A 12,066-nucleotide genomic window follows, 5' to 3' on the forward strand; every position below is an offset into this window, starting at 1 on the left:
CAGTCACCAGATCTCTCCTCTCACAATACACTTTCTGTGTATTATCTGTCATCTGGACAATCAAATTACAAAGTAGGTGGGATTGCATCCATTTTACGGAGGAGAAAATGAAGCTTAAAGTGACTTGCCCATGGCCACTGTCAGATTTGAATTGGAATGTGTTCATGAATATCTGAGTTGGGCTCTTTTTGCTACAAGGTGATGTCTCCTTTCATTAGTTACTGTATGTAATGCTTCTTCTGAGCAGTGTAATTGCAAACCTCAGGTCTTTCAGCCCTACTTGCCACTGCTAAGTAACCACTTTCCCTGCAGAGAGAACTAAGTAAGGTCTGTTGGCAGTATAACTGAAGGAACTTCTTTTTTGGGGCTTTGTGTATGAAACACCTTGGTGTACTTCCGTAAGTGAGGTGGATTCAGCGTAAGATTTTAGCTCTGCACTTGTTCCTTTCCTGACCCTCCTTCCCAGCTCTGCTGTCTTGAGCACGGGTAAGAAAAATCAGAAGCTGTGTTGTCTCATGATAATCATGTAATCTTTTGAGACATTCTAGCTTTAGCTGCTTCGGGTGTCTGGACTTCCCTCATACTGTACTGTACTTGACCTTGCCTTGGCGCTCATCTCCTCAGTACCAGGGTGTTACTGCCTGTTCAGATGGTACCTATTTCTTGGAGTTAATCCAGTCATTTTTATTTCATTATATAATTCCGGTATTATTTTCCTTGAAGATCTATTCCTGCCATCACAGGAACCGTAGCTTATCGTACTTCTCTGCCGTTGCTTCATTATTCATAAGAAGAAACTCTGTCAGGATTTAGACTTTTTGTATTTTCCTGAAACCAAATCTAAAACTTTGTTTTGAATGGTGTAGTGTTCTGGGGGTGCCTGCGTGGCTTAGTTGGTTGAGCATCTGACTCTTTTAGGCATTTTAGGCTCAGGTCATGACCTCAGGTTGTAAGATCCAGGCCTTGAGTTCTGCTTGAGATTTTCTCTCCCTCTGCCCCTTCCCTGCTTACAAGCTCTCTCTCTCTCTCTCTCTCTCTCAAATAAAAAAATAAATCTTAAAAAAAAAAAAAAAAAAAGGAAACAGTATGTGTTCTGTATATCTTGTGGGTTATTCCAAACTTCCTTATTTCCTTTAAAGGAAAATTATACCCAGATTTGCATGGAAAGTATTATGATGGTGTTTTCGTGACCTTACCACATCTTTTCACCAGATGTGCATGTCATTTACTTTCATTTCTTGGGTTTTACTTTAAAGAGTTTTTTGCTTTGGGTTAGGTTGTTTTGATTTTCTTTGTTTTTGTTTTTTTGGGGTTCTAGTTATTAGATCCTAGATTGTGATATTTGTATCTTTTTGAGTTAAAGTACTTTATTATTTTTTTAAAAATTTTAAAGATTTTTTCTTTCTTTCTTTCTTTCTTTTTTTTAAATTTTATTTTACAGAGAGAGAGACAGAAAGTGAGCACAGGTTGGGGAGAAGCAGGAGAGGGAGATGCAGGCTCCCCTCTGTGCAGGGAGCCTGTTGTGGGACTCAGTCCCAGGACCCTGGGATCATGACATGAGCCAAAGGCAGAAACTTAACCTACTGAGCCACTCAGGCAACTCCTTTTTTATTTATTTATACATTTTTTTATTTTATATTTTTTAAAGATTTTATTTATTTATTTGACAGAGAGATAGAGAGTACAAGTAGGCAGAGCAGCAGGCAGAGGCAGAGGGAGAGGGAGAAGCAGACTCCTCGTCAAGTAGGGAGTCCGATGTGCGGCTCGATCCCAGGACCTGGGGATCATGACCCAAGCCGAAGGCAGCCACTTAACCAACTGAGCCACCCAGGCAACCTGAGATTTTCTTTTTTTTTTTTTTTTTTTAAAGATTTTATTTATTTACTTGACAGAGAGAAATCACAAGTAGATGGAGAGGCAGGCAGAGAGAGAGAGAGAGAGGGAAGCAGGCTCCCTGCTGAGCAGAGAGCCCGATACGGGACTCGATCCCAGAACCCTGAGATCATGACCCGAGCCGAAGGCAGCGGCTTAACCCACTGAGCCACCCAGGCGCCTGAGATTTTCTTTTTTTAAAGTATCTCTACATCCAAGATGGGACTCGAACCCACAACCCAGAGATCAAGAGTCATAGGCTCTACTGCCTGAGTCAGGCAGGTACCCCAAAGTACTTTAAATATACAGATCTGCAGGCTCTATTCCATAATTCTAAAATCCAACATGCTTTAACTTTTTTTTTTTTTTAAGATTTTATTTATTTATTTGACAGACAGAGATCACAAGTAGGCAGAGAGGCAGGCAGAGAGAGGAAAGGAAGCAGGCTCCCTGCTGAGCAGAGAACCCGATGTCGGGCTCAATCCCAGGACCCTGGGATCATGACCTGAGCCCAAGGCAGAGGCTTTAATCCACTGAGCCACCCAGGCGCCCCACATGCTTCAACTTTTTCATACATACCAAAACTTGTTTGACAATAGCATTTCCCTTAAACTGACATAAAACTATATATATTATTAGTTTATCCTATATAGTGTAAACATTTATGTTTCAGTATGTTTGGTTATGGGATGCTGTCTCTAATCGTCTTGATGGTGTTACCTAATAGATGGCATATCATGTTACTTTTCTAAAATTCAAAAGATTTTTATATCTAAAACATTTGGCCTTAAGTGTTTTGGGTCAGGGATTGTGGACCTGTGTCTCTTTTGATAGCACTGATTATGGTGTGCTCTGGTTCTGTCTTCCCTTTTCTGAGCTAAGAATGATTTCCTCTTTGGACCTACCCAGAGACCCTAGTTTATAGGGCTAAACAGAGTGGCTACTTAATACTGGAATTGAATACCATTAGATGCGGCAAACTTTCACCAGGTGGATTATTGAACTACAGATAACATGTTTTTTCATTGGTCTTAATTTTCTATTTAAGCAGTCTTTTTCCTGTTCTGCTTCTGTTTCTTTCTCCTTACTAGAATCTTGGCTTCACTGTTTACTAATCATATGGTCTTGCTACTTAACACCCTTCTCTGTTAGTTTTTTCATTTATAAAAATGGCACAACAATTTTGCCTGCCTCTAAGGATTGTTGTGAGGGCTAAACAGAATGCTTCCTAGAATTCAGTTGTTAATGTAGTTGTTACTGATTCATGCATATCCTGTTGTTCACTTTGCTAACATATGGTCAACCATTCCCTTATTAATGGACTTTGAAGTCATTTTCAGTGCTTTGACATTTTTAACAATGCTGGATGTGATCCTTTCATATATGACTGTAAGTCCTTGTGGCCTTATTTTTGTAGGATAGATAGAAGTGGGATTGTTGGATCACTGGGCTGTAATATTTTTCATTTCAGTGGATATTTCCATGTTATTCCCTAAGGCAGAATTGAGATGGGGTGGGGAAGGTAGCAGTTTTTAGTTCTGCCAGTCTTATGTTAAGAGTGTTCATTTGGTCATAACTATCCTAGCAATGGATTTTATCAGTTCATGGTTTTTATTGGTTTTTGTTTACTTGTTTATATTTAAAGATTATTTATTTTATATAGAGAGCATTGGTGCACACTCACACATGAGCAGTGTCAGGGAGGGGCAGAAGGAGAAGGACAAGCAGACTTCCTGCTGAGCGGGGAGCATGATGTGGGGCTCCATCCTAAGACCCTGAAATCGTGACCTGAGCTCAAATTGGATGTTTAACTGACTGCACCACCCAGGAGCCTCTGTTTTTTTTTATTTTAAAGTAATTACAGACTTACAGAAAATTGGAATGATAGTCCCGTGCAAATGTTACCCAGCTTGCTCCAGTGGTAACATCATAAAACTGTTGTACAATAACAGAGTCAGGCAATTGATGTTAGCACAGTCCTGTTAATAACTAAACTTGGGTTCATTTGATTTCTTCCAGTCTGATCAGTGGTATCTTGATTTTTTTTTTTCCTTTGATCACTAGTAAGTTTGGGCTTCTCTTCATGTGTTCCAGTGACCATTTATGTTACATGTTTTATGATCATTTATTCATATCCTTTTATCCTTTTTTTAAATTTGTGTTTTCCTAAAAGCAGCTCTCTTAGGACTGTCCATTGTTTTTTCTTTTTAAAGATTTATTTAACAGATTTATTTATTTATTTGAGAGAGAGGGAACCCAAGCAGGGGAAGTGGGAGAGGGAGAAGCAGGCCTCCCACAGAGCAGGGAGCCTGATATGGGGCTCAGTCCCAGGAGCCTGGGATCATGACCCGATCCGTAGGCAGAGGCCCAACAACTGAGCCACCCGGGCACCCCAGGACTATTGATCGTTTTGTCTGCCATTTGTTCTGCAGTTATTTATTTCAGGTTCTTACACTCTGTAGTTTGGTTGATCTTGTTGTTGTTTTTTTCCTCCTACATAGAGCTTTTTATTTTTATTTAGTCAGTTGGTTTCTCTTTTGTGATTCTTAGGTTTTCTCTCTTACTTAGTAAGGTTTATCCATCTGACAGGTTATATACTATTTTCCTTTTTTTATTTTTTTTTTTAAAGATTTTATTTATTGAAGAGAGAGAGCAGAAGCAGAGGGAGGGGAGCAACAGACTCCCTACAGAGCAGGTCGGGCTCCATCCCAGAACTCTGAGATCACGACCTGAGCAGAAGGCAGACACTTAACCAACTGAGCCACGGAAGCACTCCCTGTTTTCCTTTTAATGCCTTCTACTTTATACTTTCTCCTTCTTTACTTTTTTTTTTTTTTTTAATACATTTAAGATGTGTTTTAGGTATTCTGTGAGAATTATTTTCCACAGATGTATAACATGCTATTCCAGCACTACCTAACATAAACTATTTTATTTACGACTCTTTTGGTTGTGAATGATGTAAAACCTCAGCAATACCAAAGGTAGGAATGACTCAAGGCAAGGCTTGATAGAGTGACAAAAGTAATATTGCTAAAATTATTGCTGTTTTCCTTGTTTTTTTGCAGTTCAGTGCCTTTTTGGGTGTTGTGTTTTTCTCTGTGATCCTTACCCAACCCTTTCCTTGTCTGTCCTGTTTGTTGTTTACCCCAATCCCAGATATTTTCCTCATGGTCACATATTGAAAGTTTTAGGCATTACTTCCTCTTACTGCTCAGGGGAGGAGAAAGAGTCTCTTTCTGGGGCTTCTCAGCAGAAAAAGTTTCTTTTCTTAAATGCCCAAGAAAATAGCTCCTTAGATTATTGCCCCAGATTGAGTAATGTGTCTGGTCCTGAATCTGTCACTGTGGGAGTGGGGAAGAATAGAGTGCATACAGGGATGCTGACTGGCTTATTCAACCAGGAAATGTGCTGTAACAGTTTGGACTTATACCTGTGATGTGCAGGGTATTAATTCAGTCTCAACCCCCTGTATGAAGGTGGGAAATGGGTAATATTTTTTTTTAAAGATTTTTTATTTATTTATTTGACAGACAGAGAACACAAGTAGACAGAGGCAGGCAGGTAGAGAGGAAGGGAAGCAGGCCTCCTGCTGAGCAGAGAGCCCGATGTGGGACTCGATCCCAGGACCCCGAGATCATGACCCGAGCCGAAGGCAGCGGCTTAACCCACTGAGACACCCAGGTGCCCAGGAAAGGGATAATATTTTATGGGAAATTTTAGGTATTGAAGAGTGTTTGCGTAGATGCTAGGGAATCAGACCACAGGTGACCAGATCATAGCTCTTACAGAAAGGTGCAGAATTGTACAAAGGTACAGAGATTGCACCTTTTACATTTATTATGATCTGTTTCTGTATTTTGATTTGTTCTGGCAACAGCCTAGTGTTCATTTGCCTATTTATCCTGTCCTAGAAACCTATTGCTTCAATAGTAGTAGCTTAGAGTACATTTTAATATCTTCTTAAGGCTCCCATCATTTTTTCCCCAGAAATTTCTTACATATTTATTTGATACAAACTTTGGGTTTCTGACTAGAATGGCATTATGTGTATTTTTAAGATGGAAATTCCAAATTATATAAAAATAACTGTGAGAATCAATCTGGAGACTCTCAGTATTTCCTTGACAAAAAATTCTTTGAAAAATCTTCTTGGTTGCCCTCTGTCTTCTTTACAGTTTTTGACCCTCAACACTCTCGCAAGTACCAGGGGACAATGGACTCATGGTCCTGCTCTCCCCCACAGAGAACTCCTATGTTTAAGTATACCCAAGATACCTAGCAGCATCTTCCCGTAGGCTTATTTGAGATAGATTAAGTGGTACCCGCAGAGAACTGAGAGGGAGAAGAGCTCGAAATGTGCACATAAGCTGCCTTATCCCTCAGGTGTTAGGACGGATTTTTTTTTAAAAATATAGGATGCCACACATCTTCTGTTATTTTGCTATTTGTCATGTTAGAGAAGTACAAAAAGATAGGAAATATAATGTGATAACAGAAAGGAAAATAATATGTTTTTTTTTTACAGATGATTTATTATAGGCCCAAAATTCTAGAAATATGGTAAATGTGTATTGGAATTAGTAAACATTTAACCATGGTGCTACATGGATGATAAATATTCCAGAACTTACCTCTTACCTCTTTAAGTGAAATCGTGGTAGGTTTAAGTACAAGAGACCATTGCATTATATGTGTGTGTGTACATGTGTGTATGCATGGCATTACTATGTTGTACAGTTGAAACTAATATATGTCAGTTATATCAATAAAAAACTTAAAATATAAGAGGCAATAGAAGTGTGTTCATTTCACACCTCAGATTCAGTCTGTTGCCGCAGTGTGCAAGAGAATGGATGTGTGTGTATGTATATATATTTTAATTTTTTTACCTTTTTAGGGGAGAGCAGTATTGTTTATTGGAATCTGTAGATGTGTTCTTTCCTCTCTGTGTTTTACTTCTGGACCTGTAAAGTTTGTGTTAAATGAAGGGGATTATTTGTTTTGTTTCTTTAATTTCACCTTAACTGAGGTATAATTGACAAAATCATAAGTGAAATACAATATTTACAAAATATATTTGTAAGATTTCTCTGAGGTCCATGTTTTCTTACATGTTAAATACTGGATCAGGATTAAGAAAAAGAATTTTGGGGGGCGCCTGGGTGTCTCAGTGGGTTAAAGCTTCTGCCTTCAGCTCAGGTCATGATCCCAGGGTTCGTGGATCGAGCCCCACATTGGGGGTCTCTGCTCAGCAGGGAGCCTGCTTCCTCCTCTCTCTTTCTGCCTGCCTCTCTGCCTACTTGTGATCTCTGTCTGTCAAATAAATAAATATTTAAAAAAAAATTTTTTTTTTCCTTTAGATACATGGGGATGAATTTTACATCAGTTTTCTCCATGGCAGCCTCTCTATAGATGGATAGACTTTTTATAGTTTATAAAATGTGTTTCTTTCTTTTTTTTTTTTTAAAGATTTTATTTATTTATTTGACAGAGAGAGAGATCACAAGTAGGCAGTAGGCAGAGAGGCAGGCAGAGAGAGAGAGGAGGAAGCAGGCTTTCTGCTGAGCAGAGAGCCTGATGCAGGGCTCGATCCCAGGACCCTGGGATCATGACCTGAGCCGAAGGCAGTGGCTTAACCCACTGAACCACCCAGGCACCCTATAAAATGTGTTTCTGTCAAATGATGTTGATCAGTTAATTTTATCTTAGTCAGTGTAACGTACGTTACTCCGAGACAGAAACTAACCATTGTATTCCTCTTGTTCTTTCTTTTCTTTTTTTTTGCAGCGGGACTTCCCCTCTTGCTTGCCTGAATGCAATGCTGCATACAAACTCCCGAGGTGAAGAAGGCATCTTCTATAAAGTTCCAGGTAGAATGGGAGTATATACTTTAAAGGTAAATATTTCTGTTAGGGCATCATTTATAAGGTAAAAACAGGAAGTGACTACATCTAAATGATACTTGCATCATAAATACAGAACTCTGTTCTTGAAGAGCTTATTTTCAGGAAGAGGTAATATGTGTAACTCTGTATCCTGTGTACTTTTATACTAATCTGTGGGCATCTATAGGTAGACCAGAGAACTAACTATATTTTTCGTTCTGTATGATAATGCTATCTTGAAAGGATGAAGTGAAAATGACTTCTTCCAGTGCCTTTTTAAAAGACCTCATAGCGTTTGAGTAGCGAGTGTTACCTTGCAGCAAATAGAGCCTTGATGCTTTCTATTACTTTGTTATTTAATTCTCCATTACAAATCAGAGCTGCAGTTCTTCTTTTTTTGTAATGGAGAACGCCCGAGTTCAGAAGATCAGATTTTCTTACTTTGTTTGACGGATAGTGTAAGAACTGGAATGTGGACCCAGATTTGACTAAATTTCTGAGCTCCTGTTCTTTTTACTATAACAGTCTTGCTGATTTCTAATTCTGGCGCTGAGAAGACACCTTGACTTATCAGTGTCCCTTGAGTCACAAACAGGAAAACCAACTCAAATGAGCTTGATTAAAACAGAGAGTTTATTAGTTCATGTAACTATAGATTCTAAGAACACTCAGCCCGGATCCAGGAGCTCAAATGATGTCATTGGGGATTGATCTCTCTGCTTTCTTTTGGCTTTATTCTTGGCAGGTTCTCTCCTATCATACATGACTTGATTGTTAACCCCCACTCTGTAGGCTGTAAGTCTGAAGAGAAAAGAGCTTCAGGAGCTGAAGTGGGACCTCTTGAGTTAGTTCTGATTTGGCTTAATTGGTTTGGCTTGGCCCACGTGTCTCTGCCTGAATAATTACTGTTGCCAAATGCACTGAGTCTTCTGATTGGCGATTTGTAGGTTCATGATCACTCTTGCTATCAGGTGGAGGGGAAGCCCTCTGCCAGATGAATTCAGGAAAGGGATTGTTTGCCAAAAGAATTATCAGCAGGAGGAGAATTAATACTTGGCATGCACCGACTATTATCCATGTGTACGTGGGCTCTGTCCCCTCTTTAGCTTTGAGCTGTAGTCATCACTATGCTCAGTGGTTGTGAATGGCCCACTAACATTAGAAAGTTCTAATTTGCCTATAGTACCTCCTTCTTATACACTTTATTAAACTTCCTGTGATACAAGGCTCTACTCCTGCAGGGAGCTTTTTGTGTTGCTTTTAAGGTTTAGCTGTTCTAGACCTTCCATATTGTTAATAACATTAATTAAATGTCTGTTCTGTGCTGAACACTGTAGAGACTGTAAAGAAGAATAAACTGTGGTTCCTTATCTCTTGAGGCGCATATGATTACTGAAGTAATTGCACACCGCCAGACTGTTGTGATACAAAGTACTGTATTATAAGGCATCATCATAATGTAGAGAAACAAAGATGCATTTTGAATAAGAGGCTATAGAAAGCTTTTGTTTTTGTTTTAACTTTTAAGATTTGCATTGAATGTTGGCTGATAAGTAATTGGTGGGGAGGACCTTCCAGGATAAGGAACTAGCGGAAGCAGAGGCACACACAGAAGGGTTCAGAATGGATTTGAAACCAGCGTAGATAGAGAAGTGGTTACCATCCTCTGTGTGTGGGCCAGTGTGGTAAGGGTTTGGGGGCGGGGTAAACATTAAGTGAAAATCAAATTTTGGAGGCTTTTTGAAAACCTGACTTGCAGTTTGAGAGTGAGAGAGAGAAAGAGAGCTGAAGAGATGGCAGAGGTTTTTCAGAATAGTATGATCAAATCTGTGTTAGGAAGATAATTCAAATCAGATAGATTTAAGGGTAAAAATGGATTGTTTGCAAGAGATAATTGGCCTGAACTATGAGATCAGTAAAAGAGAGGCAAGGGACATTAGAGAAATAAATTGGATACTGTGGAGTGGGGAAAAGGAGGGGTGAAATGTTTCAGAGATATGCGGCACACGCGGTTGACCAGCTGATCCTGGATAGGTTACTAGTCTAAGCTTAAGAAGTTACATTTGTACTTAAAATACTTAATGGCGCCTACAGGTCAGGAGGTCTGACTGGCAACTAACTCTGTAAGAGCTCTTCCATGTTTTGAAGGAAAGGATAGCAAAATATGGGGTGTGTATTTTAAAAAAGTATATAAGAAATGTCTTAGAAATGGCAAAAGGATATAAATATAATTGGGAAGAAGCAGTTCCTTTCTGGATCAGAGGTTATTATCTTGGCTATAATGTTGTGAGTCAGTTCTAGGAAGGAGGGTCACACGGTCAGAATTATTTTTTATCTGATTATAAAATGTGGGAAAATAAAAAAATATATTGAGAGGAAAAAAGAACTAGCCATAGTTTCTTAACTTAGAAATTCACTAATATGTTTACCTGTGTATATTTTTATATACTACATGTGTACATAGTAGTTCGTATTTATTTTGTGCCAGGCACTATCCTAAGCGTTTTACATTTAACTCGTTTAATTTCAGAATGATCTCATAAGGTAGGTATTATTATTTCCATGTTTTAGACCAGGAAACTGAGGCATAAGAGGTTAAGATTTTGACCGGATTGCATAATTAGCAGACGATAAAGCCAGAATTCAACTCCAGAAAATCTTAATTTTCTAGTTCTTGATCTTGCACCTATCCTACTGTATATCTCTTATATACTCTGCTGACACAGGCATCTTTTCTGTTTAGCATTGTCACTATTCAGTGTAGACAACAAAGAGTCCTGTGAGTTTTTAAAAAACTTTTTCCTTTTGCGGTGCCCGGCTGGCTCATTCAGTAGAGCCTGCAACTCTTAATCCTGGGCTTGTAAGTGTGAGGCCCACATGAAGAGTTTATTTAAAAATAGAAAAAAAAGGATTGGAATTATTCCTTTTGTATTTGACTCTTGCTGCTTACTAATCAGTATTTAGAAATCAAGGAGATTCAGATAATGTACTGTTTCTTCCTATCCAGAGTCAGCTGAACTCACACTACTTAACAAACACGTACAAATACATACACAAACAAGCACATATCCTTGGATAATGAGTATATCTATCTTTCACAAAATTATTATTGTAGTTTTTAAATTCTGAACATCTCATTTACTTGGACTTCCATAGACCCAGTTTGTTTTAATTTAAGCCTCTGTGTTGTGCTTTCATGTGATTGTCATGTATAATTTTTATCTTTGGATGTAGATGGAAACATGAGCTAATTTGACCCACAGAAGGGAGATGACAGAAATTCAGAAAATATTGCTGGTTCTGCTACTGAACCCTATAATACTCAAAATTAATCAGCACAGTTAAGTTACAACAATGCATATCAGAAATCTAATTCCTGTTTGCTGAAACGGTAATGATTAATCCTAATTGGATGCCTGCATTTTCAGAAAGACGTGCCCGATGGGGTGAAAGAGCTATCAGAAGGTTCAGAAGAAAGCAGTGATGGTCAGTCAGATTCCCAGAGTTCTGAGAACAGCAGCAGCAGCAGTGATGGTGGCAGCAACAAGGAGGGAAAAAAGAGCAGGTGGAAAAGGAAAGGTAAATCCACCTGATCTCTCGATAAAGTCTTGAATGCTATAGGACACATGCCCTTGTTAGTAGCTCCTCTGTATTCAGACCCCGGGACAGTCCGTCTCTTTCCTTTCCCTTGAGATTGGTACCGTCCAGTAGAATTTCTTGCGATGAGGAAATATCCTGTGTCTGTGATGTCCAACCCAACACAGCCAGTGGCTCGTTATGTCTGTGAGCACTTGAAATATGGCAGTTTGACTGAGAGCCTGAATTTGTTCTTCTTTTTAAATTTTCATTTGAATAGTCACGCGTGGCTAGTGGCTATCAGTTGGACAGCACGGTTCTCTAGGTTTTACCTGGATGAATATTCAGCTCTTGGTCATCCATAGCCTTTTTGAAGGATGCTCTTATTTGCCTCTTTAAAACTCTCTTCTAAAATCTGAACACTTACTGCTCTAACAGCCCTCTACTTACCAGGGAACGAACGCTTTTCATTTCTACTAGCAAGGACTAAATTTAGTCTGTTCTTTGCTCTCCCTTGCTTGGTGTCTGCTTCATAGCTTACCCAAAAAAACATTTTTTAGGGAGTAATGTCTGTTGCTGCAGCTTCCCTGGGATGGAATTTCCACTTAGGGATACACTTTATTATCTATTCTTGGTAATTATCTGTAGCTTCTTAGCAGAGTCTTCTTGAAGAGGGCACATTGTTTTTACCTCAATATTTATAAACTTAGCCGTACACGGCAGGGCAGAT

The 12,066-nt window shown here is 39.0% G+C and overlaps 1 protein-coding gene across 5 annotated transcripts in view; it reads left to right on the top strand.

The window, feature by feature from the left end:
- ASXL2 (ASXL transcriptional regulator 2) overlaps positions 1-12,066 on the top strand; it is a 130,653-nt gene that overhangs the window by 72,894 nt on the left and 45,693 nt on the right. For 3 of the 5 annotated variants that reach the window (XM_032353110.1, XM_032353112.1, XM_032353111.1), the window contains 2 exons: positions 7,663-7,771; positions 11,189-11,339. In XM_032353110.1, the coding sequence (XP_032209001.1) occupies positions 7,663-7,771; positions 11,189-11,339 (260 nt within the window). Of the gene's footprint in view, positions 1-7,662; positions 7,772-10,994; positions 11,101-11,188; positions 11,340-12,066 lie in introns of those variants that run through there. The other 2 variants (XM_032353115.1, XM_032353116.1) reach the window with 2 other exon arrangements.

Source organism: Mustela erminea, chromosome 7 (genome assembly GCF_009829155.1).
Source record: "Mustela erminea isolate mMusErm1 chromosome 7, mMusErm1.Pri, whole genome shotgun sequence".
Taxonomy (NCBI): domain Eukaryota; kingdom Metazoa; phylum Chordata; class Mammalia; order Carnivora; family Mustelidae; genus Mustela; species Mustela erminea.